At 36.2% G+C, this 17,629-nt stretch overlaps 2 protein-coding genes across 3 annotated transcripts in view; both read right to left on the reverse strand.

Annotated features, from left to right (window-relative positions):
- Window positions 1–17,629, reverse strand: part of LOC110665809 (60S ribosomal protein L28-2) — an 87,720-nt gene that overhangs the window by 66,144 nt on the left and 3,947 nt on the right. The gene's annotated exons all lie outside the window — the stretch shown is intronic.
- Window positions 414–12,530, reverse strand: LOC110647005 (uncharacterized). Of its 2 annotated transcripts, XR_009149567.1 has the most exons (13): window positions 11,970–12,530; window positions 11,095–11,321; window positions 10,275–10,342; window positions 9,959–10,027; window positions 9,466–9,782; window positions 8,659–8,727; window positions 8,489–8,577; window positions 2,591–4,795; window positions 2,372–2,449; window positions 2,138–2,249; window positions 1,090–1,140; window positions 832–965; window positions 414–582 (listed from the first exon to the last, which is right to left on the reverse strand). XR_009149567.1 is itself a non-coding variant. In XM_058149044.1 (12 exons), exons 1-12 carry the CDS (start codon window positions 12,333–12,335, stop codon window positions 915–917), a joined length of 3,702 nt encoding a protein of 1,233 aa, XP_058005027.1. In that variant the 5' UTR covers window positions 12,336–12,530; the 3' UTR covers window positions 711–914. The 2 variants fall into 2 exon arrangements, 1 of the variants encoding a protein (XP_058005027.1); XM_058149044.1 differs by lacking the exon at window positions 414–582 and having other exon boundaries at window positions 711–965.

Consider the following 17,629-nt stretch of genomic DNA (forward strand, 5'->3'; position numbering starts at 1 on the left):
TCATCACTCATCAAGCCACCTTAATAGAAAATTTCTTTAATAAAAAGATTAAAAAAAATTCTATGAGGTTTTGCAACACTTTTTTTTAAAAAAAAAAAATCTTGCATATTGTTATTTAAAATAATAACATTTTCTTCAGCATTTTTAAATAAGTTAAAGTCATGAAATCTAATAATATAATATTTTATTTAATAATTTTATGTTATTTTAAGAGATTAAATATTAAAATGCATAAACATTATATTTAACATTATTAAATTTAAAGAATGCTAATCAAATTATAATTTAATTTATTTTAATTTAAATATATAAATAATTAAATTACCTGACCTATCAAAATTATTAAACAATTTAATACTGCAATCCAATCACTTATATATTATCTTTTTACTTCGTACTCTTTCGATATGAGATTTCTAATAAATATAAGTTCAAATTAATATAAGAATGAGCCTAATAACTTTACATCAATATTCATATTAAAATTCATACAAAATTAAATAAAATGTACATCAACTACTGCAAACTCTTCTCAACCATGAGAACTTCTGTTCATCAATTGGAAATTCGCCAGAAGCTACTCTGATAGGCAGTAAATAACTCAGTACAGGAATTCTATAAATAAAGGTCATAGCTAATTTTAGCCAAGCAAAATTGGAAAAAAATTGAATGAGCAGGGATTACATCTATTCTCCACCATAAAGAACTGATTTGATGAGGCAAATCCATTAGTCAAAAAATGCAACTCAGATGGGAATTTTATATACAAGACTTTATTTTTCACAGAACTATGTATTTCACTAGAAAAATTCCTTTTCACACATCACTCACCCTCTATAAATTGCCAGGGGTGTACACAGGTTAGGCTTGCATAGGAAAAATGGGATCATGTCTTGGTGCAATATGAGAAATGTTCAATCTTTTGTGTATGAGACAGCGTATTCCTTAATCCTTTGCTTAAGGCTCTGCAATAACACCAAAAATATGATGAATTAGCCGTAAAAAATCAACTATAAAATGATAATATAAGAAATAAAGGGAGGGGGGAGTTTAAAATTTCAAGGGGCGGCTGCAATTCAATGAAATCACCTTTAGTTCTTCATGAAGCACAATGAATATCTTCTTCAACTGTTTGTGTCTCTGCAAATCACCATCACAGTCCGAATAGAAAATTCAAAAAGATGAAGTTTAAATACTACATACAATGCAAGCTATAGAAGCACACCCACTGAAACACAAACTCTCTAAAATCCCCTCCCGCTTAGGTCCTGAATTTTCTCATCCTAATCCTAATGAATAGCAGTATTACTTGCGCCTCAATCAATCCAATCATCTCACTTGAAATTGCTTTCTAGTCTCATAGTCACTATCCGATAATCTCACTAGAAAAGAAGTCTTGAGCGTATAGTTTTTGGTGCCTGGGCCCTGGGACTGAGTCACAGTTTAGTAATTTCATGCTTATTCTTGAAACAAGAACCAGCTGCTTCAGGTTTAATTTTGTGTATCACATAGTGCAGTTATTTCAAGCTTCCTCATTGCACTACTAAATGACGGTCCACCCCAGTTATCTAAATAGCTGCTTAAAATAACAAACAGCTACTTCTGACACTCATGCATGTCACTGTCTTTATTATAATAAGAAAAGATGACATGAAATTTTTTTTCTTGCTCCTAATTTAAACAAGCAGGTGAATAAAATGCTAAATGAGTTGCCCAATAGTTCAACACTGTCTACAGAGTTGAATGTGAAGAAACAATGTATCCTCGCAAAATTCACTCCAAGCTCCAGTAAGGGTTATGACTTCAACAGCATGATCCAATCCTACTGGCCCAGAAGTACCCCTAGTCTTATAACTTGTCTTGTGCAACATGAGGAAAATATTGTTGAAAGCTGTGTACTACAATTTCAGGCTATAGACCACTAGAACCAATCTGAATCTAACCTTCATTATTAGCTTTAATGATATATCAATAAAGCACACGACAGACACAGGCATCATTTAATCCCTAATTTATATTGACCTGTAAATTAGATTTGTTTATCCAAAATTACAGTTGGCCAAAATATTTATAACACATATCAGTGGGTTTGAATATTTAAAGATAAATACAAAGTATAAGGAATCATAGTGCATACCGCCCCACAATGACGATAAGATTCCTTCAACTGCAGCAAGATCTTATGATATCTGTCCATATCCCTGCCTTTCGCAAATTCAAGGTCATTTCCCAGTTTTTGGAAATCTTTCCTGTATATAACAGATATGAGGTTGATGTAATCAAACAACAATCCAAGTATCATCGGATCATTTAAATAAAAACCCACATAAAATTAACCAACACCTTGCATGTGAGAATATCCTTACAATACCTGTAATTCTCTAGGATCTTGTTCAAGGAGCAGTAACTATCATACTTATCACGGTATTCCTGCACATATTCTTCGTACCTATATTAAAACATAAAACACATGATTTAAAGCTCATGTCATAGAAATATGTAATTGAATTCCTACTACAACTAAGACATAATAAGCTATCTAGGAAAGAAAATAACGTCCATTAACACAAAAATGAATAGAACTACTTACTGAAGAAAATCCTTAATTGGTCCCTTAAGCTCTGGCACATCCTTCTCATATTTAGAATAAGAAGAGCTGTCTTCCTCAGAAGAAGATTCTCTCCTCTTTCGAGCATTATTATTGACCTCAGTCAAAATTATATCCTTCTGTCCATCTACCAAGTCAGCCTTCATATTAGATGTCTGTGTTTTGCTTTCCCTCTTCATGTGGGAAACCTGCCCACGTTTAGAGTCATGCAGCTGCTGCCCATTGGCGGGGGCTCTTTTATGGCTTTCTCCATAGCCTTCGATACTATTTCCTGGTTTTGCCCCAGCTTCATTCTGTCTTAATCTGCTATTTGCATCCGCTAACTTGCCAAGGTGTGATCCAACTTCAGTGTTATCTATACTTGAAAGCTGTCGTGAATGAGACGGCAAAATCTTATGGTGAGATCTCATTAAATCTTCAGTATGATGATCAGGAGTCTCCTTAAACCCAGTACCTAGACTGGGTGGAGAAAGCTTTCCTGAGTCCAATGCTGCCCTTCCAACAGGTTTTACCTTACTTAAATCTGAAATATGGTTGTTTGAAGTGCTTGGTTTGTTCTCTGACTGTTTAAAAGAACCCTTCCTTTCAAAAATTTTTTTAACTGGTGCTTCATCAAGCAATGGCTCACGAAATTCTCCTGACTCCAATTCTGAAAGCTCTCTTTGGAGGGTTCTTTCACTGACAGCTGGGAATTTTTCCATATCAACTCTATTGCCATCCATTGGTGAAGACGCCATGTGTGAGTTTGTAACTTGTGTAGCATCCTTGAATTTCCCAAATGTTTCACCATGTTTTCTATAATGAGAATCAAAGGGAGCTGAGTGTCTGCCTCCAGCTCCACCATCCTTGGGTTTTCTTGGCACCTTTTTCTCCTTCACAAAATTATCCTCATTTTGAGTGTCCCTGGAAGACTTTTCTCTTTGAATGGGAAAACCTTCATGCACATAAGAACCTTTTTCAGATAATTTACGACCTTGTCCTGAGCTCCCAGAGTGTTTAGATCTCCGTGTTGTATCAGAACTAGATGCCTTAGACTGAGCATTTTTATCAGAAGAACTTTGTCCTGGTTGCTGAAAATCTGAACTAGGTTTTCCAGAAAATGCCTGGTTATAAGCCTTTTGTGGGGCAAAATCGGCATTTCCTTGCCTATCTGTTCTATTAATTCCTTGAATGGCAGGGACCCTGTAGGTTTCTTCAACATCTCTATTGCGAGGACTCTGAGATAACCAGGCATCCCTACCCTCAGAAATGAACGCTTGAGACAAGCTTTCAACTTTCAATCTTTTAGCACATTCAGATTTCTCATCGGAGTGCTTCACATCAGGAACCCTTTTGGATAACCTCTCGGAACTGTCAGATTGCTCATGCCTGAAGCTGTCCCTAACCATATTTTCATTATCATCAAACAGTGCTCCTAAGAAAGTTTGGGGCTCTTGGATGGCATCATGATCAGAGAAAATAAATTTATCTCCTTCCACAGGTTTGTTGCCTTCTTTGCTGGGAACAAAACTATCATTTGCAGCCAATTCAACTTCCTTCTCGTCATCAGCCAAATCTTTCTCAATGTCAACAGCATCAGACTCATGACCTTCAACGTCAAGGGCAGCAGATCCAAGACCCTCAACGTCAACTGGATCAGATCCATCACCATCTTGCTTCTCATCTGTCCCATTCTGCCCAGACCGCCATTGATCTGGTGATAGTGAGAACTTTGGTTCAGAGGCCTGTAGTTTATGTTGGGGCTCTTTGTCATCATCACTTAGAATATCCACATCCTCATCAGAGCCCTCTTTGCTGTTGGATGAAGCATCACTTTCACTATCACTACTACTCCCACTTCCACTTCCTACTGGGCTTCTACTTCTGCTTCTACTGTGGCTTCCACTGTCACTGCCACTGTCACTACTGTCACTTTCACTATCACTGTCACTGCCACTATCACTAGAGCTGCCGGCCTGCCCCTCACTATTGTCAGAGACTTTCTTCTCACCAAACAAATCAGGTAAATGCTGTTGGATATCAATTTTTTCTAATGTATTTGATTCTTCATCAAATTTAGAGTTTGACTGGGCATGTTTCTCAAATCCAACAGCAGAGCTTTTCTCTGCAAATCTTGATTCTGTAGCAGGTCTGTGATTATGGTTGTCTTCAGGAACAAAAGTCTGCCGATGGTCATCTTCAGGAGAACTGGAAATACAAAAAAAAAAAAAAAAACACACATAAAGAATTGGACTTCCAAAACTGCAGAAACATATTACCTATGGAATGAGTGATTCATATTCATTGAAAAGGTAAATAAAAATTTAATCACAGTTTGAAAGAACGACAAAATACATTGGTCCTTTAATTGCTACTAGACATCACACTTATGCTAGATGTGCTGTATATTTATCGAATCGTAGTCCCACAAAGAGCTTGCTGAAAGTAACCCCTCAAAAGGTATGGAGTGCAAGAAAGCCAAGCACTTCTCATTTGTGAGTTTTTGGCAGCATTGCTTATGTTCATGTGGAAATTTTGCTTATAATCATTTCCTTGGCTGCACAAAACAAGTGGAAATTTTGCCAAATGGATGTGTATTCAGCATTTTTGAATGACCATCTTGAAGAAGTGTACGTGGAACCATTGTGATACAAGGTTCAAGGGCAAGAAGACAAGGTGTTGAAATTGAAGAAAGCCTTGTATGGACCCAAGCAAGCTCCAAGAGCATGGTACACTCATATTGATGAATATTCCCAGAAAAATGGATATAGAAAGTGTCATCGTGAACATGATTTGTATGTCAAGAAGGATGGAAGCAAGGAAGCAATATTGGTCTGCTTGTATGTAGATGATTCGACATTTACTAGTAACAATCCAGAGATGAGGAAGGTGGCACAAGAATTCGAAATGAAGGATTTGGAGTTGATGATTTATTATCTCAGAATTGAGGTAAAGCAAGGAGATGAAGGTATTTTCATTTCTCAAAAGGGTTATCCTGAAAAAATCTTAAAAGAATTTCAGATGGAGCATTGCAATCCTGTTAATACACCTATGGAGTGTGGAACAAAGTTTTCTAAGCTTGATAATGCTTAAGAAGTAAATCCAACTTTGTTTCAAAGAATAGTTGGAAGCCTAAGATTTTTAACTTGTACAATACCTGACATTTTGTATGGAGAAGATATAATTAGCCAATATATGGAAGCTCCAAGTTCAGTTCACATGAAGGCTGCTAAAAAGATTCTTCGATATATTGAAGGAACCTTGGATTATGCTTTATTTTATACAGCAGGAAAAGATTTCACATTAATTGGATGTACTGACAGTGATTGGGATGGAGATATAGATGATCGAAAAAGCACAACTGGTTTAACTTTCTTCATGGGCAGTTCTGTATTCACTAGGAGTTCAAAGAAACAACCAATTGTAACTCTGTCAACATGTGAAGCTGAGAATGTAGCAGCTGTTTCTTGTGTCTGTCATGCTGTTTGGTTAAGAAGGCTGCTTAAATGCTGGGTTTCTTGCAAAAGGGAGCTACTGATATTTTCATTGATAATAAGTCAACAATTGTGTTGGGAAAAAATCCAATTTTTCATAATAGAAGTAAGCACATAGAAACAAGATATCATTTTACTAAGAGAAAGCATCAACAGAAAGGAAGTTATCCTCAAGCATATGAAGAGCGAAGAACAAGTTGCGGACATTTTTACCAAAGCACTGAAGTATGAAGTTTTTCGCAAATTAAGAAATTATCTTGAAGTTACCAAAGAACAAGGAAGGGCGTTGAGAAATTAAACTAGTTGATGCATATTAATTCATTTTAAGTACATGTATTTAGTTTTAATGTGTCATTAAATGTTATTGTACCTATAAATATTTTAGTTGAAACAAATTTGGTGTGTGCTTTTGGAAATTGATAATTCTTGAGTTGATGAGTTCTAGTTTTTCTTTAGCCTTTAAGTTACATGAACTTGTTGGAAATTGAAGGCGGATGGGCACAATCCTCAAAGAACTATTCAAAAGAGAGATAATATAAAAACACTTCTATTTTAAAATGAAATATATAATATGACTCTTCATAATCTAAAATCCTTTAACTTGTATAACTCTAATGACTATTCAATGAACTCATATGTTACTCACATATATGTAGCTAGTAATCACCACACTAAATAACATACTTATAACATTCATTACGCATTTTATTAACTAGACATTCACTTATACTAGATTCATGTATTGACTTTTCATTTCCCAAATATATCAATTAAGTTTACTTTCCCACACTCTTATGTAAACTTAATTGTTTTCCCGTGTGACTCAAATCATTGATTACGATTGCTTGGACCACATACGATAGAAAAATCACGAATTGCATAAACTAATCTTTTATTAGCTAGCCTTCCTTCTTCACTCAACTTCTTTTGTTAACAATTCCGCATCTAAAAGAAACATCAAGTCTAAGGAGTTTATAAGGGTCAAGGGCCAACTAACTAATCAACTAGTTCTAACATTTTAGCGCTAGTTAGCCCAAGTAAGCCCAATTGTAATATCTTTGTTGAAAATTGAAGGTGGATGGGCACAATCCTCGAAGAACTACTAGAAAGAGAAATAACAAGAGCACTTCTATTATAAAATGAAATTTCATCTCTTACATTTCACACTTAGACACACCAACATATATGGTAGATACAATATGACTCTTCATGATCTAAAACTCCTAACATATATAACTATCATGACTATTCAATAAACTCACATATTAACCACTCACATACATGTCTCTAATAAATAACATAACACCCATAACACACTTCATTAAATAGACATCACACTTATAGTAGATTCACGTATTGACTTTTTATTTTCTAGATATTTCAGTTATGTTTACTTTTCAACATTCCTTCATAGATTTATTGTTTTCCATGACTGAATCAATAGGTGATGCTACTCGCTCGAAAAGAGACCCTATAGACGGGTTGCTCGCCCGCCCATGCGACCGACCATAGGTCAGTCACCAAGACAACGGTTCCTTTAACCTTTATATATATATATATATATATATATATATATATATATATATATATATATATATATATATATATAATCTAAGCAATTTAGGCTATGATGCTTTGCTTCAAAATGACCCTCGCCTCACCTCTCACCTAAAGCCATAGGATAGCCTTTGTGTCGCCTTTCGTCTTGATAACACTGATATGTGAGTTCATTGACTAGTCATGAGAATTATAGAAGTTAAAGGCTTTAAATTATGAAGAGTCATATTATGTCGACTATATAAATTTGTTTATGTAAGTGTGAAATGTTAAAAGGAGGAAATTTCATTTTATAATTTTTTCAATGTAGTTCTTTGACGATTGTGAACATCCATCTTCAAGTTCCAATAGTAGCACCACCAACATATATCATAGAGCACCATTTGATCGTAGAAATAAGTAAAATTAATCAAAAGCAAAAGAAAAGATCTCCCAAGCAATTGCTAAAAATAACAACAAATATCTATCGGACTGAATTTCTAAAAATGCTTCAGTCAAGTCATGTAACATAAATAGCATGATGAAAAAGCAAAATGGTTCAAATTTATTGGCTTAAAATAAACACAGAAAACTAAAACTTACTCGGAAACCTACTAGAATGGAAAAATAAATGTGCAGGAATTCAGAGTCCTAGCATAACATAGTTCTTTGCCCTAGCTAAATCAATTTCTCAACTAAGTAAATAGTGCTCTATATTTCCACTAGTCTCTTCAGCTAAAATTCCTAATTTCATTTCATACTAATACCTATAATTAATTAAAAAGGAGAAAAAGTAAAGACCGTGGTAATAACTTCACCAAAGAAGTAAATATATCAAAGAACAATTTTATCAGGTAAAAAAGGTAGCCACCTTCCACTTTCAGATGAGGGTTTCTTGAAGCTTTCCAACTCCACTCCTGGTTTCGACAAATATCTTCCTGAAGCTTGAGAAGTTCCAATCTGATGTTTAAGATTAAACAAAACAAAATGGGATCACATGCTATTCTAAAAGTAATAGCAGCTAGGAGTTTGATAACATACTTTCTTCATAATGGGTTCTGTCTTCTTAGTAGAGTTAGGAATTTTATCCCCAACAACTTTCTCCAAGGCCTATGATCCCAGAGATTGAATATTGAAGGAGCCCACAGAAATCAGTCATGCATTAGTGGCCAGGAAAAAAAAAAAGAAGCAAAATGGAAAAATTTAAGAAGCAGCAAATAATGAAACAAAAATGGCTTAATTAACAAAAAAAAATCCTAACGTTTGTGTGCAATTGTGCTTTAATCCAATGCTTCAGATTTTGACAATTTACGCCCAATTTTTCAAATTGAGTGAATTTTATCTAACAGTCAAAATTGATTTGGAGATTTTTTTTTTTTTTTTTTTTTGGGGTTTATATTTGGCTCCAACTGGGATTGAACTCAAGACCTCAAGACGACTCCAATACTAATAAGCTAAAGCTCATTGATGAGAGAGTGTTATTGTAGGCATGGCAAGCAATGTAGAATATTTTATTTATTATTGACATGTCATGTAGCTCCCACTCTTAACAAATAAAATATTACTGATGTGGCATATGGGTTCCACTCATAACAAACAAAATATTGTTGAAGTGGCAAGTCATATTAGCAATAACACACTCCCTCCTCCAAATCAACTTCAGTCCTTGATTTAAATTGCACCCAATTTGATAAATTAGGCCTAAATTGCCAAAATTGAAAGCATTGGATTAAAACGCAATTGTGCACAAACATTTGGATTTTTTGTAAATAGGCCAACAACCATTCAGAGAAAAGTGTTACTACTTTCAAAAAAATTTTAACTATTGCCATTAGGTCCATTATATACCTTCAAGCTCATCCCTTTAGGATCCTCACTCTGTAAATCCATTGGCTTAGTCCCAAAGTTCCCTTTATGCCCAGGTGTCTCCCGTACAGCTCTAAAAGCCTTATTCTGGATTTCTTTCTCTGTATTAGTCACGTTCTCTTTACTTCTAGTCTGGGTCGGTGTCACTTCTTCAATGTTCACCTTAGACACATTTCCAGTTCCAAACGGAGATGCTGGAGTGACAGATTTCTCAGGTGTACATGGCAGAGGTGAAGATGAGCGTCTACCCTTTACAGTAGCGGTTGAAGAAACTCCAGGTTTAAAAGTAGATTTGGGGACTGCAATTGGTAGAGGTTAAGCACATTCTAATACAATATTAAAGAAATTTTTAAAAAATTAAAAAAAAAAAAAAAGCATCTAACAACAAACTTAAATTTCTGAAGTTACCCAGAGAGATTATACACAAAAATAAGATACATTTTTCAATAAAACAAAACCCAAAGTATGTACCTACCTACTGATTCAACTTTCCGTTTTTTAAATGGAGGCTCTTTCTTTTTAAAGGGCATCCTCCATGGATTAGCTGGAAAACAAGAGAGATACATCAGACATTTGAAGACTTAAAAGTTAAGGCTCCAAGTTTTCAACCAGTCACAAGAAAAACGTTTTCATTAGAAAATGTAGTCCAGATCCAATCAAATTCATTATAAATGTTTAGTTATAAACATGCCTATAATGTTTATAAATTCAATCTTCTCTGGGGCAAAATGCATTGAGATATGTGTGTGTCTGTGTGAGACACACACAGAATCTAAACAATAAAAACTTACACTCAGCAGCTGCCAATTGCTTTATTTGACTCTTCATGGATGGGTTCCCATGATCTAACACAATAGCTCTGCAAAAAGGAAAAGGAAAAAGAAAAATTATACTTAAAATTTAAATAGCACATTGGAGAAACATATCCAAAACCTTATGAGTCAGTTTCAATAACAAAGTTAGCGCTCAAATTGTTCAAATTCAATCACTCCATCTGCTTAAGTTTGGACTTTGGAAAGTAATCAAAGATCAGTAAGGAAAATGTACAGGGACAACCAAAGAAAATTTACTTTTAAAGAAAAATCTCATGAAGGAACTAAATCAAAGAATTTGTCCATGTGAAGCTCAAACTTCAAAAATAGTTGATGATCATCCACAGTTTAACCATAATAAAGCCTAACCACCTCCAGAATATTATAATGGCATGCCTATGCAACTAGTGAGGGATAAAGCATAAGCTGCAAAAACTTGCCAAAAAATCTTGCTTCAACTACTTGGTGTGGCAAGAAAACAGGATTTGAAAGACACTACTTCAAAACCAACACAGAAAAGGAAGACACAGAATAGAAGATCAATAATTCAAGCAATATCAATAAGAGTTAGTCTGCAATGAATGCACTGCATGCATTTGCATCACACAACAGAATTAACTGATTCATTTGGATATATCCAACATATATATATAAATTGCACTAAAAGGCACATAAAGATTCTATAGAAACAAGTTTAAGAAAAATATAAAAGTAAACGTGCCCAAGTACATAGCAAACAAAATAATTTCAAGAAATGAAATAGCAAAATAAATTCCATAACTACCATCATATGACATACTTGCGTGATTTATGTTTGCGATCAGCTTCCTCTGACCGCATCTTAACATGGTTCGTGGTTGATTCATCCAAGATACGTTGGACATTCACCTTACGCCAGGCACAACCAGATTCAACAAGCAAACCATTTCCATCTTCACCACTTTGTCGTTCTTCATAAATGTCACAGAGGTCACCAAATTCCCTCGACCATGTAAATCTGAATTCCTTACCACCCACATCAATAACCTGACAAATGATACTGATTTAAAAATGCAGTTGCTTGAGAAATGATATGCCTCAACCATATTGCAATTTCTTCAGAATCATTCTATGTAAATGTTCAAGAATTATGCAAGACTCTGCTAAATATTCAGTGCTCAACTGAAAATGAAACTACTAAGCCACCAACTAAAGACAAATAAAAAAGTTGACGCCCCAACCAAAATAAACCTATAGAAACATAAATGTTATAGCAAATGTCACATTCCCTCCTAAAATCATAGACTTACCGGCAAATATTTGAGTTGCGCCTAGCCAACATTTTATATTAGCAATCTTCACCCAGTTCAAGTTACATCAAGAAACTCAATTTTCACTAAGTCAATACATATGATTAACCAAATGTTCCACTAACAATAAGAAAATAACCAATGCCTGAATGGCAACAAACCAAGAATTACATAGACACAACAACAAAACTGGAACTCATCCACATGTCCTTCGGCATTATTCAAAAGAATTGCCCAAAACATCCCCACTGAAAAAAATGGAAACTTAAAAACAGCCAAAAATGCCAGATTGCCAAGAAAACAAGATACTTGAACAAGATAAACACAAACATAACCCAAAAACTAAACAAATTGCTGAAAAAATAAATATAACAATTGAACTCACGTTTCCATTGGTATTACTGCCCATTGAATCAAACTTAATCCTGGCAGTGCCACCCTGCGCTTCAGCCCTCCTGATCTCGTCCACCAAGTCCGGCGCCAGTCTTATAATCATTGAAAAGGCAGGTGGGTTATTACCAGGGATAAGGGAGAAGGTCTCTTCAACGGCAGCTGTTGTTGCCGACATGGAAGCGCTGGGACCGGAGCGATTGCGATGATTGGAATTGCCTCCGATGGAGAGGCGATGGTTCGTGGCTGTAGAAGGCCGGTGGGGTGGAGGCGGAGGGAACGAAGAGAGGCGCTTGGTGCCTACGGCACCGCCTCCCCGGCCGCCACCTCGGCCGCCGAGCTTAGAGGAGCCACCATACATTGGTGTATGTGTTAATTAATCATTGGCCTGCCAGTAAACAATGTGATTGTGCTTTTTTATATGTGCGTTTGTGTCTGTGGGCTACGTATCAGCGGCTAGAGACAGAGGAAGGAAAGAGAGTGGAGGAAAAGATTAATAGGCAGAAGGGGGAAGCAAGCGGAGGGAATGAATTTTGGGTAAGGTTGCCAAACCATCCCTTGGCTCGACTCTTGACTAGCACTTGGCAATTACCATCCTACTTAATACAATAATAATAATAATAATAATAATAATAATAAATGTCCAATAAAAACTTTTTAAATTATACAACAAAATTTAAAATATATTTATATTTTAAATTAATCATTTTAATTAATTTTTAAAAAAATTATTATTTCATCTATCTATTTTAATAAAATTAACTATTTAATGATTTTATTTTAAAAAATATATTAATTAATTTATGAACTTTTGTTTTGTATACCGGTCAATATTTTCTATATTTTTGTTATTAATTTGAATTTTATTTAATTCATATAATTAAAAAAACACACTTATACAATTTCTCTTTCTAAATCTTAAAATTTTAGTATTATTTATCATTTAAATAAATTAATTAATAGAAAATTTGATTTTAATTATATGAAAAAATTAAAGAGTATATAAAATAAAAATATATAACTAACTAATATATTTTTTAAAATAAAAAGTTAAATAATTAATTTATTAAAATAAATGAATTAAATTGACTTTCCTTGCTTGCAATAATATATTGATATTTTTTTAAAATTAAAATAATTCAATCTAAAATGTGGTTATGAAAAGCTTAAATTTAAATAATAATGAGTTTAATAATTATTATATTAAATATTTACATATAAATTTATTCATTATTATATATATTATACAAATATTGATATAAATATTTTGTAACACCCCAAAATTTTAAATTTTATGAGCATTTTTGGTATTTAAATTTTAGGAATTTTTTTGAGATTTTTCGGATTTTAAAAATCGGGTTCAATTTTTCGAAAATATAAACTTTGATGATTTTTAAAAATTAATTTAAAAATCACGTGGCAGAACTAAAAATATATTTAGAGTCTACGTATTTTTCTGAGTTTTCTGAAATTTTTTCGGAATTTTTGGACCTCGTTTTCGATCCCGAGTCAGAGTAAAAATTCAAAATTTTGTATCTTGAATCGGACCGGCCGAATCGAACCGGACCGGATCGAACCGATCGAATCGGACCGGCCTTTTCCTTTTTCTTCTTTCCTTCCCCGCGCACGTCGACCTCTCTTCCTTCTCTCTCTCTTTTCTCTCTCCTCCTGCCCCTGCTGTCACGACCCAACCTATGGGCCGGACCGGCACTAGGACCTGGGCCAGCCTAAAGCCCCCGAGGCCCGTAGTAAGCCTAACTGTTCATTAACCCAACTCTAAGGCCCATTTAGGCCCAATTTCAAGAAAACAAACGGACAGAGTCTGCCCATAAAATGGACTTTCCAACGGGGAGTTTTCGACTCACCCGACCTGTAAACACAATAAATACTCAATTTGGGAGCTCAGCTCACCCTCCACATACTCATCAGCATAAAAATAAATGGGAGCTCAGCTCCCTCATCCAATCCATCAGACATGCATATAATAGTAAGTTTACAGGTCCAAAATAATAATTTAGGTTACAGACCCAAATCAAATAAACATTTCTAACACATGCGGAAATTCTAAAATTTAACAAGTTTATACAAACATTAATAATCGACCTGCGAGGGAGAAAAGCAGGTTAACCAAAATAAAATTCTCCTGTAGCCTAAAAAATATTGAACAAGAGTGAGCGTTCGACTCAGAGAGTAAAATATCAATTTTAACCATAATCTTTATAACTATCTAGAACTAATGCACCATGTAGAGTGAAATGCAACATCAACAACATTTTCACATCATAACATCAAAAAGGCAATTTGGAGCACTCACGCACCCTGTAACATCAATCATAATATATGGGAGCTGATCCCCTATACAGCTCTCTTAAATCCAACACAGTGCGTGAAGAACTCAGCTCGGACTTCCACTTAAATACCAAATCGGGGTCCCAGCGAAGAACTCAAGCCGTGTCTACCCCGAAGGACCGGGTCCCAGTGAAGAACTCAAGCCGTGTCTACCCCTCCTATCCATAGTCCACACCACATCACACGCACGCCAACGCACGCACACTGCTCCAAATTACCACAACAACATACATGGCACTTTCACAGTTATGAATGCAACATAAATAATGCCTAAAGTTTAACTACATAAATATATGCATATAAGTGATGCATGGGCATGCTTAAACATATAATAATAGTGAAATTACAATTAAAATTAATATTTTACTCACAGACTTGACGATGGTCACTGAGGCGGTGGCGGAGGAAGAAGGTCGTCGACTCACACGACAATTATATTACAATTATTTAATACAATCGACTCAATACAAACAAAGAAAAGACCAATTACGTCCTAAGTCGTGTAGAAAATCGTGAGTCTCCTATACCTAGGACCTACCCAACCTGCAAAAGGGTTCAAAACACACTTCTATACTCACAATCCATATATCCACAGTTCAATCATATCACACAGCCCCTCCTGGGCCCATCAAATCAGTCATCCATCACAATACGCAAAATTTCAATTTAGTCCTTATTATTGATCATTTTTGCAAAAACTGCCCAAACAAGCTCTAAAAATTATAAAACTTTGCCCTGCGGTCCTTAGCAATATTACTAAGCTATTGCAAAAAGAATCGTAATTTTCTAAGCTACCACGAATATTTTATGGATTTTTAATCCTATTTAAGCACTAGAAAATTACGAAAAAGCAAGGTTCGGGTTTACCTTTGCCGATTCCGACTTCGGGAACGCGCTCGGGATGTCTGACAATGGGGGGCTAGCCAAAACCTCGGTCCAATTCGGAGACTTTTCCGGTAACGGGTTTGTCTGGCCCGAAATTTGCAGACCCGGTCAACTGTCGAATTTCCGCGAATCGAGGATACCTACACGAAGCCCATATCACGGGGGTTAGTACATAAATTTTTCAGAATTTTCTAAGCTCATTAAATGCTCGGAAAAACACTATGAAATTCCGTGGGACCCACCGAAAAACGATGTCGGAAAAATTTGAAATTTATGTCGTTGCGAAGCTCTCGACGAATGGAGCGTGCTGGTGGCCTCGGTTTTCTCGTGGGATTCACGGTTTTTGAGAAATCTAGCCCAAAAGTCGAAATGGGCTAAAATCTTCCCGAGCAAAAATCGGACAAACCGCTCAATGGATTTCGGCGTTCTTGGTGTCTATGGAAAGCTCTCGCCGAGTAGATGATTTTAGATACAAGACCCGATCCAATTGGTGGCCGGATCGGCCGGAAGCTGAATCGACGCGTTAGGGGGCGTTTTCGGCCGTTGCAGTGGCCACCGGGAGGGTCAAGGCGGCCTACCGGGTGGGGGTGGGGAGGAGAGAGAAAAGAGAGAGAAAAGGGAGAGGGATGACACGCGCGGGGAAGAAAAAGGGAAGAAGGAAAAGGCCGGTCCGATTCGATCGGTCCGATCCGATCCGGTTCGATTCAGCCGGTTCGATTCAGAATACAAAATTTTAAATTTTTACTTTGCCTCGGGACCGAAAACGAGGTCCAAAAATTCTGAAAAAATTCCAGAAAACTCAGAAAAATACATAGACTCCAAATATATTTTTAGTTTTGCCACGTGGTCTTTAAATTAATTTTTAAAAATCATCAAAGTTTATATTTTCGGAAAATCGAACCCGATTTTTAAAATCCAAAAAAATCTCAAAAAAATTCCTAAAATTTAAATAAAATTAAAATACCAAAAATGCTCATAAAATTTAAAATTTTGGGGTGTTACACTTGCACCACCACCACCACTCCCACCCCAGTAGGCGCCTCGACCTCCCGGTACCAGCTGGCCTAAGCCGGAACGCGCGAACTCCCTCCCTCGCCCTCGCGCGAACTCCCTCCCTCGCTTGCGGCGCTTCCCTGGCCAAAATCCGGCCTATCCGGCCACCAATTGGACCGGGTCTTGTGTCTAAAATCATCTACTCGGCGAGAGCTTTCCATAGACACCAAGAACGCCGAAATCCATCGAGCGGTTTGTCCAATTTTTGCTCGGGAAGTTTTTAGCCCATTTCGACTTTTGGGCTAGATTTCTCGAAAACCGTGAATCCCAAGAGAAAACCGAGAGTACCAGAGCGCTCCACTCGTCGAGAGCTTCGCGGGGATATAAATTTCAAAATTTTTCGACACCGTTTTTCGGTGGGTCCCACGGAACTTCGCAGTGTTTTTCCGAGCATTAAATGAGCTTAGAAAATTCTGAAAAAATTTATGTACTAACCCCCGTGTTTATGGGCTTCGTGTAGGTATCCTCAATTCGCGGAAATTCGACAGTTGTCCGGGTCTGTGAATTTCCGGCCGATGCACTGCTGAAAAAGTCTCCGAATGATCGAGGTTTTGGCTATCCCCATTGTCGACGCCCCGAGCGCCCCAAAGTCGGAATCGGCAAAGGTAAACCTAACCTTGCTTTTTCGTAATTTTCTAGTGCTTAAATAGGATTAAAAATCCATAAAATATTCGTGGTAGCTCAGAAAATTACGATTCTTTTGCAATAGCTTAGTAATATTGCTAAGGACCGCAGGCAAAGTTTTATAATTTTTAGAGCTTGTTTGTGCAGTTTTTTCAAAAATTATCAATAAAAAGGACTAAATTGAAATTTTGCGTATTGTCATGGATGACTGATTTGATGGGCACAGGAGGGGCTGTGTGATATGATTTAACTGTGGATATATTCATTGTGAGTATAGAAGTGTGTTTTGAACCCTTTTGCGAGTTGGGTAGGTCCTAGGTATAGGGAGACTCACGGGATTTTCGCACGACTTAGGACGTATTGGTCTTTTCTTTGTTTGTATTGAGTCAAATTTATTAAATGATTGTAATAAAATTGTCGTGAGCCGACACCTTCTTCTTCCTCCGCTCACCGTGACCATCGTCAAGTCTGTGAGTAAAATATTAATTTTAATTGTAATTTCACTATTATTATATGTTCAAGCATGCCCATGTATCACTTATATGCATATATTTATGTAGTTAAACTCTAGGCACGATTTATGTTGCATTGATAACTGTTAAAGTGCCATGATGTTGTTGTAGTAATTTGGAGCAGTGTGCGTGCGTTGGTGTGTGTGTGATGTGGTGTGGACTATGGACAGGACGGGTAGTCACGGCTTGAGTTCTTCGCTGGGACCCGATCCTTCGGGAGGTAGTCATGGCT

This window comes from Hevea brasiliensis, chromosome 6 (genome assembly GCF_030052815.1).
Source record: "Hevea brasiliensis isolate MT/VB/25A 57/8 chromosome 6, ASM3005281v1, whole genome shotgun sequence".
Lineage (NCBI taxonomy): Eukaryota > Viridiplantae > Streptophyta > Magnoliopsida > Malpighiales > Euphorbiaceae > Hevea > Hevea brasiliensis.